The sequence below is a fragment of the Nanorana parkeri genome, unplaced genomic scaffold, assembly GCF_000935625.1.
Source record: "Nanorana parkeri isolate BGI_ZX_2015 unplaced genomic scaffold, ASM93562v1 scaffold24, whole genome shotgun sequence".
Lineage (NCBI taxonomy): Eukaryota > Metazoa > Chordata > Amphibia > Anura > Dicroglossidae > Nanorana > Nanorana parkeri.
In genome coordinates this window covers 1,302,846-1,320,768 of record NW_017306292.1, presented here as the reverse complement: position 1 = coordinate 1,320,768, position 17,923 = coordinate 1,302,846, and the positions used below count along the sequence as shown (strand labels likewise).

General features: G+C 41.5%; 1 protein-coding gene across 1 annotated transcript in view; it reads right to left on the bottom strand.

The window, feature by feature from the left end:
- The window catches only part of LIMCH1 (LIM and calponin homology domains 1), a 249,817-nt gene that overhangs the window by 58,433 nt on the left and 173,461 nt on the right, over positions 1-17,923 (bottom strand). Inside the window, exons 6-7 of the mRNA XM_018564460.1 lie at positions 11,127-11,237; positions 4,325-4,520 (exon numbers count right to left, since the gene is read on the bottom strand). Of these exons, the coding sequence (XP_018419962.1) occupies positions 4,325-4,520; positions 11,127-11,237 (307 nt within the window). The remainder of the gene's footprint in view (positions 1-4,324; positions 4,521-11,126; positions 11,238-17,923) is intronic.

Sequence of the window (17,923 nt, the reverse complement as noted above, 5' to 3'; positions counted from 1 at the left end):
GACTTACTTATTGAAGATGCCTATAAGATGGACTTCCTCAATGCACTGACAGAATTTCACTCAGCCCTATGAATATGCACTTTTGTGTCAAAACTCTCACACCGCCTGCCTTCTCAGCTAAAGCTCAACATCTGAACAATGTAACATCATCATTGCTTCCTGGAAGAAATGCATGATGGGATATGTAGCCATGAGAATTGAAGGTTGTATCATATCATGTAGCATGGAAAGAGATGCAAAGCACACTGGGAATCAGGAAGTTGGTGAAAGTGATGAGCAGATGGAAGGCAGCACTCACTACATAAAAGGGATTTATTCCAGTGAGTTTTGCTTGCATTATCAAAAGCAACTCTAGTATGTGATCTATTTACAATGCTGATGATATAACAGGATAGTATATGCTGGGACTTCAGAACTCCATTCTAAAGTCTTCAAATATTGATTTTTTTAAATCCTGACCAGAATCAACAAGAAAATATGTGAAACATCACAATATACTGTATTTCTAATACATCTAAGGGTATACGTCGATGTACACTTATGTAGCTGAGAAATACACTGCCTGGCCAAAAAAAAGGTCACCAGCTGGTTTTCAGGGAGTGTTATGGCCAGGTGTTTCCATCAATGGATTTTTTCTTCCATGATGGCTGGGCATATTCCAAGATGCCAGGATTCAATGGGATCAGATTGTATAAGAATAGTTCAGGAAGAATGAGACATCATTTGCACACATGGATTGGCCATCACAGAGTCCAGACCTTAACCCCACTGAGAATCTTTGTGATGTGCTGGAGAAGACTTTACACAGAGGTCCGACTCTACCACCATCACTACAAGATCTTGGTGAAAAATGAATGCAAATCTGGCCGGAAATAAATGTGACATTGTATAAGCTTATTAAAACTGCCACAGTGAATGCGTGCCGCAATCAAAGCTAAAGGGGGTCCAAATAAATATTACCGTATATGCCGGCGTATAAGACGGGTTTTTAGACCCAAAAACACTGCCCGAAAATCGGGGGTCGTCTTATACGCCGGGTATACTTCGGTATACTGTATGTAGCTTCGGCTACATACAGTATCCCGCGCTGAGCCAATCACGGCAGGCTTTGTATTCATTAATACAGGCTTTGTATTAATGAATACAAAGCCTGCCGTGATTGGCTCAGCGCGGTATACTGTATGTAGCTTCGGCTACATACAGTATCCCGCGCTGAGCCAATCACGGCAGGCTTTGTATTCATTAATACAGGCTTTGTATTAATGAATACAAAGCCTGCCGTGATTGGCTCAGCGCGGTATACTGTATGTAGCTTCGGCTACATACAGTATCCCGCGCTGAGCCAATCACGGCAGGCTTTGTATTCATTAATACAGGCTTTGTATTAATGAATACAAAGCCTGCCGTGATTGGCTCAGCGCGGGATACTGTATGTAGCCGAAGCTACATACAGTATACCGAAGTATACCCGGCGTATAAGACGACCCCCTACTTTTTGTGTTAAAATATAGGTTTTGGGCTATACTCGTCTTATACGACGAGTATAGCCCAAAATAATGTTTAAATGTACCCAGTAACATCCATGGCGGTATTCTCGAGTGTGGCTCGGGGGTACCACTTATGGTACTGAAAATAAACCCCGAGCCACACTCGAGAATACCGCCATGGATGTTACTGGGTACATTTAAACATTATTTTGGGCTATACTCGTCTTATACGACGAGTATAGCCCAAAACCTATATTTTAACACAAAAAGTAGGGGGTCGTCTTATACACCGGCAAATACGGTATGACTTTTTTTTATGGCCACGCAGTGTATTTGGAGAATAAGAAAATATCACTTCATTCCTCACACTGACAACAATGTTCATGTATGTAGAATATAAGTACAAACGAGCAAAAAAACAAATTTTACAGCTATGCAGACTTCAAACCAAGTTGAAGATGTAGTATGTAGGACACGTGAAACATACATGTGCTTAGGGAGTGTTTATACAAACTGTAACTTACAGCGTTAGAAGTCTCATTTGCCTGCTGTTCTCTACAGCTTCTATTGTTACGATCAATCAACATGCTCTGTTTCAAACATACTGCTGTTCTGACATAATGTACAATGAATGCCATTTAGTTGTAATTTATATACTGGAAGTAAAAGACTGACAGGTTAACTAAACTGAACCCTGGGGAAGAAAACAGACATTTACATTTACAACCGAAAAGCAACAAGTTGTTACCTTTGTTCAGAAAGCTCCATTTACCTGATCCCTTTACAGAAGTCATATGTAAAATGGGTACAGCTTAATGGTATGGAGATAGGATTTATGTATATACATAGGCAGGGCGAAATCTGAACAGGGGGTGGGGCTTAACATATGCATTTCCAGTTTACAAAAAAAAATCATATATAAAAGCATATAGGCCCTACCTTTCATACCTGTCACATCTGCAGCATATTGTCATGTCCAATGCCACTTCATAAATGCTTTACTTTAATGCCATACCAGAATAGTAAGAAATGTGTGGCTTTTTTCAAATACATTAAATGCCTCATGAGTGCATGTAATCCCTTGCACTTATGTTAAAGTCAAACATTTAAAGTTATTTCAAATGCTTAAGTCACTTACAATGGATGCTGCTTCTTCTTGTTTAAAAGTTTTAGTTTCCTGCAGAATCAGCTGGTCCTCTGAGCACTGGGCCTGATATCCTGTTTTAGGGTGACTCCTTTCCCTTTGCAAGGTCCTATGGAGCCATGCTTGTGTGTGCTAGTAAGCTGTGTGTTGCTCCACAAACACACCGACACAGCAAGGCAAGTCACTCCCCTGCTCCCTTCTCCTCCTTCCTCCCTTCTCTATGATAGTAGACAGACAGATGGTGCAGACGGTTCTGTCCCTTGTAATTTTGTACTGGACAGGAAGTTCAGGGAAGCCAAGCTGAGAGAGTTGGAGTCAGCTGCATGGAAACATGATGACTAAGTGTTTGGGCAAAAATTTAAAGAAGTACTTTACTGGACAATGTGTATTTGTTTGATCTGGATTCATTATTGAAAACGTTTGTGAGATTACTACTACTTTAATGCCCAACATTAGTTTTGAGATGTCTGGCTGAATACAGACAGGCTTTCCTCTTCAGATATGGGTGTTTAATGTTCATTAAGTAATTTTAGGGTGAAACTCACCCTTAATTAATAGAGCAACAGTAATCATATGTTTACATACAAATAATATCTGTACTGAATATTCTTTTTTTTTTTATATTAAGTGCAAGGAAAGGCTACACAATAACCCACCTCCCTGTTGCTCTGATACTCCTTGCATACATCTTCTTATAAACCATTTTTTCTAAAGTTTTTCTATGCAGTCACATGACTGCCCTTTCTCTAAGTCCTTTCTCTGTGGCTGCTGGGTTTGAACACTATCCTGACTGCCAAAGTCTTCGAGCCATGGACGCCGGCAGGTGAGGTCACTGCTTTACAGGATCAGCAAGAACTCCGCATTGTTGCGGGCCCTCCACAGACACACAGACTATGTGGAGCTAGTTATTGTGTAGCCATTAAAGCTAAAATCTGGGCAAACTTAAACATTGATATGAGATATTTGACCCACCAAAGCATCTGTGTTCTGACCTTCCAGTTCTGAGATTTGAAAAGGTCTGCCACAACACTGTGTAGCAGAGGAGGAGACCTTTCTTTGCTGCAGTTTCACTGTCACTTACAGATCCCCTGCCTACGCTGTGACTGGAGAGTGAAAGGAGAAGCAGCAATCTGATGTCATCTCTCTGTCACTCTTCTTTCTTCCAGTCAGCATGGCTCCCAGTACTGCAGCACACCTGACTTCTTGTGCTGCTTTTTCCTCGTCCTCTCTTTTGAGTGCTGCTCTATGGTACATTGCTGCATTTAAAAAGTATATTTTCTGATGTAACAATGATTACAGAGCTGCATTCATTTGTGTTCCTGGAGTCCAGCTTTAAGTGACCTGATTTTCATGGATGACAAAAACTGCATGCAGGGTTAGAGACTAACAAACTACGAGCTTTGAAACACATGCGTTCTCTAGAACAGAACACAGCTGGACTTCATTACGTCAACCACCCATAGTAGCAAAAAACAGACTGTGTTCGGGATTCCTGCCATACAAAGTTGCACAGGGTGAAGAATCCCTCTGAAGGAGACCTGTGAAACAATTCTACTAAAGAACTGTAAGGGGCAGTCATTTATATTGGACCAAATGATTATGTTCACATTTCAACTCTTGCGTATATCCTAGAGCAGCATAAAAGCCAGCCACATTGTAAAGACAGGCTGGAAGAGGTGTAGCTGTTACTTACCATCGCTGCTCCCTCTCAGCACCACATCTGGAGATGGCGTTTGTTGTGAGCGAGAACCAAATGAATCCAGGCTGTCAAAGGAATCGTCTCTGCCGTGTCTCGGTGGGGACAGAGAATCGCTTCTCTCAGAGTCCCAGCAGTCTATGTAGCCGCTGTCACGAATACTTCTTTTAGGGCTCTCCACTTCCTCGGTTTCCTAAAAGCAAAAATGCAGAAATATGAAGAGCCTCATAGAAGCCTTGCATTACAGTATTCTAAACCAGATTAAAACCCTGAAAACAAGGGCATGCTCTGTTTTAAAAAGGTGATCCCAGCAGAGGAATATTATTTGGCCACAAAAAGATGTGTGCCTACAGGCTTCAGTGATGAAAATACGGGGCTGTATTGTATTATAAAATAAAAGTCCCACATGAACAATTGGGCAGAAAAAAGGAACAGTGGGCCAACAAAGGAAATGGGAATAGATAAGAATTGTGGTAGGGATTCCTAACACAACACAACCATGTTAACAGTTACAAACACACTTACTGTTAAGCTGCAAAGGGACCTCAAAAGGGCAGAAAGGGGCTCTCTGTGGGTAGAGTGGATGTTAGATTGTTTACTAGGAAGAAACCAAGCACACCCTTTCACTGCTGAACCTCTGGACCTCTTTGCAGAGGTGATTGATCCCAGTATGGATACTCGAGTTGTGCCATGTAATATGTCCTATGACCAGTGGCGTAACAATAGCCATAGCGACCCAGGCGGCCGCTATGGGGATGAGCGGGCCCGACGGCGGAGGAGGGAAGAAGGAAGAAGAGGCGGACAGGTAAGGAGTGTGACCAGTCCACCTGAGGGTGACCCTGCAGAGCCCACCATAGATAGTCTATGGTGGGCTTTGCAGGGTCACACTCAGGTGGGCTATGTGGGCTCTTCAAGGGGTATAACTAGAAATCACAGGGCCCCATACAGAATTTTGCTATGGGGCCTTGTGATTTCTAGTTACGCCCCTGCCTATGACACCAAGTTTTAAGGTAGAGTGAATGGAATAAAAAGAGGGAGAAATGGCAAGGAAATAGTCAGCAGTGCTTGCAGGTCCACCAAACAGTGGTTGCCCTGTGTCCATGACTTCAATAGAAACTTTTTTGGGGAAAATCCTTAAAGTATAATTTACAGTAGCGCTGCAGAATATTTTTTAATATTAATTGTTATCTAGTGAGCTTTATGGCAAGATTCTCTTTGAGAAATGGTATTCTCCAAGGTTCCCACCCAGGACTCTGCAACCAGGATTCTGAGAAGTTAACTGTGCTTTACTGTTTGGAATACAGTGGTGAAGGGTTAGAACTCCTGTTAGATCTTTATTGTGGTCTGTGTCTCTACTTGGGAGATTTACTTTTTATATTTGTATTGGTGACCACTATCACCAGGACTAAAACTGAATTAAAATAAAAAAAAAAATATGAGTTGTCATCAGAAAGAGGAGAAATCTTCAGATGGGAGAATTTTTCACCATGACAACTGCCCAAGAGAGGACTTCCCACACTTTGGAAATCATTCTTTTCACTTCCTGTTGTAAAGGACAGAAAGTGAAGGAAAATCTCTGCAATGCAACACAGATGGAAACGAAAAGCTGACAAGGATTTTAACCAATACATGACCAAAAATTAAAAGAAAAGGTCTTGGCTTTAGGTGCACTTTAAAAAAATTTAAAATACATTTTAGCCAGCATGCACCAGCAGTAAAATACCTTATGTATTGTATGTCCCTCCAGCCGAAAAAACTCCTGTATTTTCCTAGCATCTACATTCTAATCCTCTGTCTGACAAGTGCAAAGCAGTGCACACTCCCACGTTATGCCAAATGCTGAACAGTGTACACCTAGAGTCTGGCTGGTGTACTTGCGTGGGATCTTCCGCATCCACAGGTTGGCCTATAAGTGCAGAAAGGAAGTGGCGGCTGCAGGTGACATTTCCTATTACATGGAGTTAGTGGCTAGAAGTGAAGCGGTAGACAGAGCAGGGAGGTGCACAGAGGGAACAATAACAAAACAGGAAGTTTTTTTGCCAGAAATACCCTGCATCAATCTACACTAAACAAAGGGGCTTTTAGTATACTTCATAAGATATTTGTTCCATTTGCACTTTGAAACAATTTAGAATAATATACTGCTAAATAAAGCAATACGGAATTAAGATGAGTTAGATGCCTGCATAAAATTAAATACGTCAGCCCTGTGCCAGCTCATAACTGCAGGGGATCGAAGGCGCTCTTAGCTGACCCACACATATTGAAACCAAGAACAATGGTTGCCTTTGACTGCCCAGCACTGCTAAATTTTTCCCAGGGCAGCCAGTACTCAGCCAAGTGGTGAAATCCAGAGAAGGAAAGGTCAGTGAAAGACATCCACATTCTTATAGAATAAAACCCTTGTTGACTACAGCATCACTTAGACAATAACACAGACAAGAAAACACAATAAGGACACATCTAGTGACCTACAATAGTAAAAACAGAGTTCTTAATAGAGTTGCCACTGCAAAAAGAGAAAGATTTCTAGCAAGATAGAGGCAAGAAATTTAGAAAAGAACTGCTGTCTAAACAATAATCTATACTTGGACTGCAGAGGAGGAGCTGGTCAAATTTATAAATATTATCGTTTATAAAATCCATTAGGAGACAATCATTGCAGTAGATCAAAATGTGTTAAGTACTGTTGAAGCTGTGCCCAAAAAAGCAGGCAGAGGGCAAATGTCTAGTCGCCAGTATTGCCTATGGCACCCTTGCTTCTGATCTTTTCCCCATTACTGACCTTCCATGCCTTGTTCTGCACTGTCTGTGTGTTAAGTGATCATCTTGGAAGAAGCAGAGCTTTGCTTCTTGAAGTCAGGGCTTCCCTCCATCCCGCTCGATAATAGTTGGTCTAATGACTTGTGGGGGAATATTCAAGAAACAGGAAAGGTGCAGAAAGCACAGATCCACAGGATGGAGAGAGCAGGGAGATCCTTGCACTGTAGGTCCTCAGGTACAGCTTACTCTCCAGGAGCGAGAACAGTGAATGGCACAGCAGGGACATCACCAAATCTCACTCCAAATGCTGTGACATTACCAGTCCCAGGCAGCAGTGACTTAAATGATCTCACACTGCACATACAGACCTATGAGGCTTTAGCCAGGAAGTGCACTGCCTTTTTCCAGAAAAAAATTAAAGACAAAAGGTAGCCCTTTATGGATACTACTTGGACACAATTACTATTTCTAAATGTTACCTATAAGGGCTCATCCACACAGGCGTGCACATCTGTATGGCGCCTGTCTGCATCCAAGTGTGGGCACCAAGTCTGCGTGCAGGCCCATGCAGCTGTGTCCTCTCATAGGGAGATACAGGCGGCTGCATGCAATTACACACAGCACCTGTCTCTCTCGGCTGCAGGTCTCTGCACAGGTGTGCATGGCAAACAAATGTGCACACCCATGTGAATGAGGCCTCAGATAGCAAATCTTCACTTTTTAAGTTCAGGTCCACTTTAACTTTAGAAAATGCATATGATTTGAAAAACATACAGCTCAATTTACAGCAAGTTTACAGCAAGTTTATAGCGGTGTCAATGTGGCATATTTCAGAAAACTACAGAAGTCTGAAGTTCTTATTGTATGTTTAATAATGTATCAAACAGAAAAGGCAGAATACTGCTAAGGAATCAATCGCATGTGGTATAAAGAGTGTGCCATATGAAAAAAAAATGTCTTTTTAAAAAGGGCTGGAGTTTATCGAATGTGAATATGTTATTATGATATACAGTTTAGTTAGTGTTTAGTATACTGTAGTTCTTCTTTAAGCTGACCAAGCACAAAGACTGAACTGCCCAACCCTTTAGAAAGTCATGAAACTTTTGTTAAAAAGCAGAGTTCTTTAAGTTTACTGAGCTCCGATCCCTTCACATGCTTATTTGTTTTAGAAGAGTATCGGGATCATTCCATCATTCCGGGATCAAGAGTACATTCCACTGAGAAGAGCCCTATCAACAGCTTTTCATAGATCTCCTCAACTCTGTTCCAATTGTTATGTCAAAAGTGTTTTCTTAGCAAGCATATCTGAAATATCCAACCATGACAGGAAAATGATTGTGTATGATAAATCTTGTACAGTCTATCAATAGGAGCGAGCAGACAATTATAACATTGAGATAAAGATGGAAATTTAAGAACATTCTGTTAGAATATAACTTCTAGTACTATAAACAAATACAATAAAGAAATGTATTACGGGTATACACAGATGTCTTTCCCCACTTATTTCAGATCAGGTTTACAGGCAAGCAATGGTTGCTCAAAATTCCAAAGACGGCAGTGAGCTAAAGGCAATGACTCCCTTCGCCTGCTCTATGCATGGACTAAGTAAAGTTCATAGACCAAGGTCTTGATTTCTGCTTCAGGGACTGGAAGCAAAAGCAGTGTTTAGGCAAGTACAGTAATACCTTGGTTTACAAGTAACTTGGTTTGAGAGCGTTTTGCAAGACAAGCAAACATTTCTGAAAAAGTTTGCCTTGATATACAAGCAATGTCTTGCAATAAGAGCAAAATTTTGTAGAAAAGCGCCACCCAAATAAGGCTGTAGCAGTGCGAGCGATGAGTCTGTTTAACGACAACACAATGTCACATTGGATAGATTCCTTGTTAAGGTTTCACAAAATGAAAAAGATTACATCGAGTCAAGAGATAGCAGTGATTCCGTTAGTGATGGTGAAAGTCGTCCTGCACAATAATCCCCCTCTCTCTTGTCCCCCTCACCCCAGCCACAAAGGTACCGGTAATTGGTTTATTTTTCTTTATATTTTATACAGTATTATATTACAGTACAGTATTGTAATCATTTTATATGACTACTTTTGGGTTGTGGAACGAATCATCTGAATTTCCATTATTTCCTATGGGGAAATTCGCTTTGATATACAAGCGCTTTGGATTACAAGCATGCTTCCGGAACGAATTATGCTCTTAAACCAAGGTATTACTGTATTGGAAAATCAATAAGCAAAAACTGCAGAGACGCTCAAATAAAACACACATTTCCTATTTTAATTGCTTGAAAAATAATGGCTTATTTGGTTACAGTTTCTTTTTAAAGTGCAACCCTGCCAAATCGATATCTCCATTCTTAGGTGGAGCTTGGCAGGGTATAAGGCTCTTACTAAATGTATTTGGCTATGCTCTGCCCTAACAGAAAGATTCTCCCACCTTCTCCCCATCCCTGCCATAGTTTGACTTACTTGAACTTAGCTTTCCAGATAGAATATGAGAAACTCAAAGAAACAACTTATGGTTTGGGTCAGTTGGTCCTTTACCAACTTGGTTAATATGTACTTATGGGCTCTGGAACAGAACAGAACGACAGCTGAAGGAAATAGAGGGTGGTGTGAGAGTGATGCACAGAAATACATAGATTGCAGAGGGCCCTTGTGCAGAGAAACTATACCATCCCCCACTAGGTGGACACTGATCATTGTTGCTTTAGACACTGTACATGCATACTTATACTTTCTTACCATGATGCCACTTGGGTAAAGCATGTCCACTCTAGAACTCGCAGGGAACATGCAAGATGTTGTTGCTACAAGCATAACTGCAAAGTCTGTCTGTCTTCAGTGCCAAATTTCAGCATACCACACCACTCTTAATCCATAACTACAACTAAGTATCCATACTGAGACCTAGGCACTCTGCAGAGGGCCAGATATTCAGAGGTGGAAGAGAGGGCCCTGCTCCATCTATACCCTTTCTCTGGGATTAAATATTGTAAATCTTCTATATTGTTAAAGGAGAACTATGAGGTGAGTGATTTTCAACCTCATAATTTGAGCTGACGTGTGACAATAAAACTGTCACACGTCGGCTCAATAGATCGGGAAGTGAGCGAACACATACCGTCGCTAGCTCACTTCTCGATCCTGTCCATGACTGTCACTCACGGCTCCCTGCAGGGACTCCTCCCCGCTCCGATCCTCCAGCGCTCACTGGAGGAACGAATGGGGGAGGGGGCGGGTACAGCTGGCTCTGCATCTAGATGTCCCTATCTAGATAGGCAGAGCCAGCTGTCAATCACGCAGCTGGGTGGATCTCGACAGTAATGTCTGGATCCGTCCCGGCTGCGGCGGTCTCAGAATTTGGGTCCCGGGAGGACGCTAGTTTATGTCCTCCCGTGACCCTGAGGAAAACTATGGGGAAAAACACTTACCCCATAGTTCTCCTTTAAGTTCCAAAGTGCTATAATCTTCTTCTCGAATTAACTATATGCGGCCCATAGTAGTCATAAGGCCTCATTAAAGATTTGGTCCTCTCAGTGCTGTTTTATCTGGGTTTGACATGCCTGATATAGAGCATACCACCCTTGCTCGATGGTCTCCTTTTCCTGTTGTGTCCCTGTGCAGATACACAGGCAGCATGTCTACCCCCTGGATTGGAGCCCATCTCAATTTAAAAGGGTCTATAAGTCTAATAATCTTTATTATTGCCTGCAAATGATTCTTATTAAATGTTATGGCCCAATAAAATAATATATTCATCACGGTGGGGTTCACATTATCATGACCAATGGGTTAGCCTATTTTTTTGGAATCTGAGGCTCACACAGAAAAGTAATTTCCCCTTATGAAAACACATGTTAGCAATGGTATAAAAAGTCTAACCCCTGCTGATAACTATGCTATATTTTATTTTCCAGACTGACAACACTGGCCATGTGCTTGATCAGTAATTTCAAGTTCTCACTATGCAAAAGATTTTCTTTTGGCTTCTTGTTATGTCATAAAATATATAAAAACCATACCTTCCTCATTTGTGCCAGCAAGCCTTCAAACTCTTTCAGGTCCAGGTGATTTCCGCTGTATGACGCACAGCTGTTTGTCGCTTTTCCCAGCCAATAAACAGTGACGAGTACCTGCAGCAATAAATAGTATTTCAGTGCAAACAGAAAGCTGGATCACAAAAATACAAAGCCATATGAACTGGAGAACATCAGCAACTGGCCAAGAGAAAAAACTCTAATACAGTTTCACACCATTGTCTGGCACTTTGAAACATGTCCAGAGCAATGACATGTTGCCAGCGATAAAACATAAAACATTACTGGGTTCGACCATGAGAATTGCTGGCTATAGCCCTATTTTAGCTTATCATTCCATTATGTGCTGCACATGTATAGTAACTGGGCTAAGACAGATCACATTCACATACCTGATACCAAACAGGAAGGGCTGGAGTAAGTGTATGGTTCGAAGTCAAAGTCATCTCTCAGACATGCCTGAGATTAGATAGGCTGACTCTTAGTGGAAGACAACTTTTCAACACCTCTCTTACTAATGTATCTAGTTTAGTTGCCACCGCCCAGGCATAGGCAAAGGACCCATTTGACATTGTTATACTGCTGACTGGATCCTATGGACAACATTCTATTCTTTTGTGTAATTTTATGCATTGAATTCCTAAAAGTTGTATGACAATTTCATCACGTAGGAATGGCAATGCTTCACATGCATACAATATGAAATTAGTGGATGGAGCCCTGAACTTATGGAGTACATTTATATGGAAACGCATACAAGTAATATGTCTCTATGAAAAGACAAATTCCATACATTCACTTAAAAAGGAGCTCAACTTATTATGGAAATTGTTTTAAAACAAAATCTAATGATTCTATGATTAACATCCCTTGCTAGAATACCTAGTATATTACAAAGGTGTCTGGCATACTGTATATCTTAAGACCTTCAATAGCACAGGAGAAATGTAAAAGAGGTTTTTTTTTTTAACACACAAAATCACGTCACCATCTAACAGTCTCTAGCTATGGAATTATACACTCACCGGCCACTTTATTAGGTACACCTGTTCAATTGCTTGGTAACACAAATTGCTAATCAGCCAATCACATGGCAGCAACTCAATGTATTTAGGCATCTAGACGTGGTGAAGAAGACTTGCTAAAGTTTAAACCGAGCATCAGAATGGGGAAGAAAAGGGCATGATGGCTGGTGCCAGACGGGCTGTTCTGAGTATTTCAAAAACTACTGATCTACTGGGATTTTCACATTCAACCATCTCTCGGGTTTACAGAGAATGTTCCGAAAAAGTGAAAATATCCAGTGAGCGGCAGTTGTGTGGATGACAATGCCTTGTTGAGGTCAGAGGTCTATCATCTCTGGTTGAGGTCAGAGGTCTATCATCTCTGGTTTCAGATGATAGAAAGGCAACAGTAACTTAAATAACCACTTGTTACATCCAAGGCATGCAGAATACCATCTCTGAACACAATTCTTGAAGCAGATGGGCTACAGCAGCAGAAGACCACACTGGGTGCCACTCCTGTCAGCTAAGAACAGGAAACAGAAGCTACAATTTGCAGGGGCTCACCAAAATTGGACAATACTGTAGAAGATTGGAAAAACATTGCCTGGTCTGATGAGTCTCGATTTCAGCTGCGATATTTGGATGGTCGGGTCAGATTTTGGAGCAAACAACATGAAAGCATGGATCCAACCTGCCTTGTATCAACGGTTCAGGCTGGTGGTGTAATGGTGTGGGGATATTTTCTTGGCACACTTTGGGCCCGTGATGCTGTCATGTCAATATGGACCAAAATCCCTGAGGAATGTTTCCAACACCACGAAGAATTAAGGCAGTTCTGATGGCAAAAGGGGGTCCGGTGAGTGTAGTTCACCTTTTTACAGCATGAAGTGCAAATAAAATGAAAATCTGTACATCTCTTTAATACATAGGCATTCTCTATGTTTTATTTCTTTAAAATGCTGCAAGTAATAATACCTGTTGATCTGCCTGAAATCCAATGTGCTCATAATTTCCTGCTTGAGGGAAAAAAAAGAAGTTCCTTTAAAGCTCTCCTCCTCTTAATAACATAAAGGGAAGATGTTCTCTCCAGAACGGAGATGTCAGGCAGGGCTGACAACACCAGTTAGGATTTCAGCTGAGCAGAGGCACATTGTTGTCAGTTCAAACAGGAAGTTACATGTGCACTGGATTTTGGCAGAACAGGTATTTTTCTGTACTTGCAACTTTTTCAAAAAGAGTCAAAACCTGGGGAAATGTGCGTGTATTGCAGACATGTACTGAATATTTTTTGTCCAGACATATACTTTAACAATACAGTACACTAAATACTAAAATATACAAATACTAAGGAACAGCAAATGTAAGAAGGCCAAATGCCACTGATTTATCTTCAGGTACAAAGGTTCTAACATAATTTTAAAGAGTATGTACATGGTAGCTCTAATAGAATAGGCTGTGAGAAAGTTACTCACCATGACTCAAACATTCCCCAGACCTCCCCTTTACTCAACATTTCTTCAGTAAAGCATTATGGCTACTAGAATACTGTGGGTCTTTACCAGTAAAATAACTTTTGTCATCTAAAAGTGTATGCATCTGTGTAGGGAGACATATTGATACTAGGAGTCTATATACAGTATGCAGAGGCGGCTCAAGACTTTGTGAGGCCTTAGCCGAAACTTAAAAATGAGGCCCCACTCACAACCATAATGGAAAATTTATGGATATGTGGGGTTTTAAGGGGCTGTGGGTCTCAGGAAGCTGTGGTTTTTGTTTTGTTTTTTAACTTTTTACATTTGTTTATATTTTTCATTTTAGTTTATTTAACTTTATTTTTTTGCATTTTTACTTTTTATTTAATTAACTTTTTTATTGTTTTGTATTTTTCATTTTAGTTTATTTAACTTTTTTTATTTTTAGTTTATTTAACTTTATTTTTTTAAACTTTTTTCATTTTTTTGTATTTTTCATTTTAGTTTATTTAACCTTGTTTTTTTGCATTTTTACCTTGCGGGGGTGGAGGGGTGAGTAGACGGGACGGGAGCTCATAGACTGTCAGCGATTTCTCCTTACAGTCTGTAATCGGCTGCAGTGATCTGTGTCAGAGGGGACAGATGTCCAATTACAGACTGTAAGGAGAAATCGCTGACAGCCTGTGAGTCTGCAGTGGGGAGACTTATCTGCGGGGAAAGTCCTAAAATTTATCCGCCCTTCGGAGGTGACAGGAGTCCCTAATGCTGCTGTGCGCACATCATGATGAGATGTTCAGAGGCTGCGATGCACTCTTGGATGTGACAGGGCTCCTAATGCTGCCTGCGCACAGCAGCGCTAAGGTCCCCTGTAATGTATCAGGCAAATTAGGCGGCCGCGAGGCCCTTAGGTGACCGCCTAATTTGCCTAATTAGAGAGCCGCCTCTGTCAGTATGTCTCGATGTCTGCTTCGAGAATTACGTCTTAGAATAATTATTACAACTACTTTTTGCAATGGATGACAATGATGTGTGGGGTATAGCTCAAATGGGGGATCACCTTCCCTGGGAAAAAGGCAGTCCAGGCAGCAAAATCCTTCGTTTATCTGACCTGCAGTCAGTGTTTTTATTTAAAAGGTTGCAATAAAACAAAATAAAACAGAAAACAAATCCTTTCCTTTCAGGCTCTGACTAAACAGACAGGTTTCCTCTCTACTAGGTGGTGAGCTTATCTCAGCCACCTCACAAAGCAAAAGGACTTTCAGCAACCTTCTACACACAACCATCCGCCTTGTAGCTCTCTCAGAATTCTCTCTGAGTCCCAGGCCAGAGCAACATCATGCTTCAGCCTTCCCCCTTTTATCTAACCTGGATAAGCAATCGTTAAGCATTTAATAATCCTGTTGAGAGACACAAAACCCGAGCTGGATTATTTAGACCCAAAGTCAACCTGAAAACCTGGTCTGGGTTCTGCTATTCCTGTAAATAGGAGAGAAAGCGAGGGGGAATATACCGCCCCTCAATGACTTCTCCTTTGCTTATGTCACAGATGGCATATGAGCCATTTCACAAGTCTGACATTTCCATATATCCTCCAACTGAAAGCTGACAATGGTCTCAGAGATCAACAAAATGTTTTAACAACTATGCAATAGGAGGGTCAGCTTTATAATTCATAAAATTCTATCTCATCGGATCAGCCCCCTGTACCACCAACATCCCCCACCCCACCCCCAACCTCTCTAATGCTATTACCATACTTAAATAAGAGCTTCCTCTTGACCCAACACCAGTCTTGCCCACACATGACACAATGTGGAAAATCCAGGGCATTACAGGGAAACCAGGAAGACAGTTCTTGCAGGATGCCGGTGTAGTGACTTTGTCAATTGGGCACTGAGCTCCATGCTACTTTATCTCAGAGATGTCAGAAATAGCATTAGCACTGCATATACGAGGAAGGATGAACCTGAAATCGTTTGGCAAAAACAAAACACAGCAATGCTTCCTTGGCTGCAGGAAGAATTTTAACTCATATACTGTGTAAGTAATAATGTTAACGCTATGTGCATGTATGACTACAGTTTCAATTTAATTATTTAAAGGCCAGAATCACACTGGGTAAGTGTTGTATAGTCAGCAAACAGAAGCAGACTTCCTCTTTACTGGAAGAAAGGAGTTAAGGTATTTGATCCCCATCATTCTACATGTGGACAACAGATGCCTCTGATTAAGAACACACACATACTATGTAAGAATCTAGGGATTACTAGGGTAATTGGTGGGCCGCTGAAAGCACAGGGGCCATGCCATATGAGAAATAGACAACTAAGATTCTCTATAAAAGAATGCATACCTGAAATGAAAGGTGCCGTGCTATTCAGACTCAATGGTGCCATACAGCGTAGGACAGACAGGCTCAAAGTGGAGGAATTTCACACAAGCTGACAATCTTAAACAGCTGTTGCAAAACTTACATCACTGAATAGTAATGGGTAGTTATTTATGCTGCATATTCTTCCAGAGAGCAAGATTTAACACTCAGGCAGCTATAGCAGCCTTTATTAACCAGGGTGCCCCACAGCACCCTGATGTGCCCTCTGGCTTCCTCAGGGGCGCCTCAAAATTTGCACAAAGCATCATGCCTTTCCGTGGTGCTGGCGGACCAGCCACCAGCAACATGGAATTGTATGAGGCTAATCTAGGAAGGTGGAATCCATTGAGAAAATAATAGGGGTTTTCCTCCATTCAGTCCTGCTCTGCCCCTGCACTCTGTCATTCTGCGGCTCCTGATATGATAGTAGAACTCTGATGTGAAGGTGGGACTGAGGAGTCTGATGTGAAGAGGGGGGGGGGACTCTGATGTAAAAGAGGGGAACTCTGATGTGAAAGAAGGGCTCCTGTTGTAAAGAGGGACTCTGATGTGAAAGGGGGGATTCTGAAGTGGAAGGGAAGCTCTGATGTGACGGAGGCTCTCAATGGGAATGGAGGCTCCTGATTTGAAGGAACAACACTGATGTGAAGGGGTAACCCCACTTTTTTGCGGTTTTTCTGTGGGGTCCACTCTTAATATCTATACCAGACCCCCATCTCAGATACGATAAGGGTCTGGCAATGATTTTTGAAGGGGCCTTGATTTTATCTAGACTGGGGTGCCTTGAGATTTTGCATACCTTTAAACGGTGCAATGACATAAAAAAGGTTAAGAAACACTGCGGTTAAGACATGCATAAAAGCATTATTATAACTGAAAACATGGCTTTAACCTCCTGCCGTCCACCTGTTGTAAAAAAACGGACAGCAGACTCACGCGGGCGGGTTGCCGTCATGAGACGACTTTATTTTTCTGCTCGTGCGCGCACCCCTAGCGTGCGCGTGGGCAGAAAAGACCTGTCCGTACTTTACAGCCGTTACCGGCTGTTTGATATACATACGATCGGCGGCTCTAAAGCCTGCTGATCGCATGATATCTTTTTATGAGTAACAGTGCACAACAGTTCTCTTTTTATGTAAAACATCCTGATTACTATAAGCAATACTTGGTCTCCGTGGCTTTTATCAGGTCTGGAACTGCTGGTTGTCAGTGACAGCTGTAGCCCAGCACTAAGCCCAGTAGCTGAATCAATCAACTCCTAGATTGGAATCCTATCCAATCTATAAAACCGTAGTACAGTACAACACACTGCCAGTGACCTCCAGCAGCCATATTTAGACAGGGCAGAGCCTTCCCCTGCAGGAACAGATCACTCACTGTTAAGAACAGAGAGAGATAGATCACTATTATAAGTGTTCTTTTTCCTGCAGTGATGCATGGGGGTGCCGACACACCTCTCTCCTAAAATAATCTAGTCCCCTATGAAGGAAAAATAGAGTACAGTAATTACAAACTTAAAAGTAATAAATTAGGTAAACAATAAAAAACAGTCCAAACAGATATGTTGGATGCTTAGAATTACAAATGCATTTAATGCGTGAACTTTTAAATACTTAAGTAAGCGGGCTCAATGTCATTCAGTATTTTTGAAATCACAAACCATAAAACATTGTGACATTGTGCAAATTACTTGATCTGAAAGAGTAAAAAGTTCACTTCTCTGAGCTAATTAATCCACTTTGTACATAAAAAAAACAAATAGCCCTTATATGACAAGTGACAAGGTTGAGTTCAAGTACCTTAACTATTAAACACAATGTATCTTATTTGTGCAGTGGCGTAACCAGAGTATCGGGTGCCCGGGGCAGAACAAAATGTTGCGCCCCCCCGCCCCCCGGTGATATGTGGGGGTGTACAGGTATGCAGGAGAGA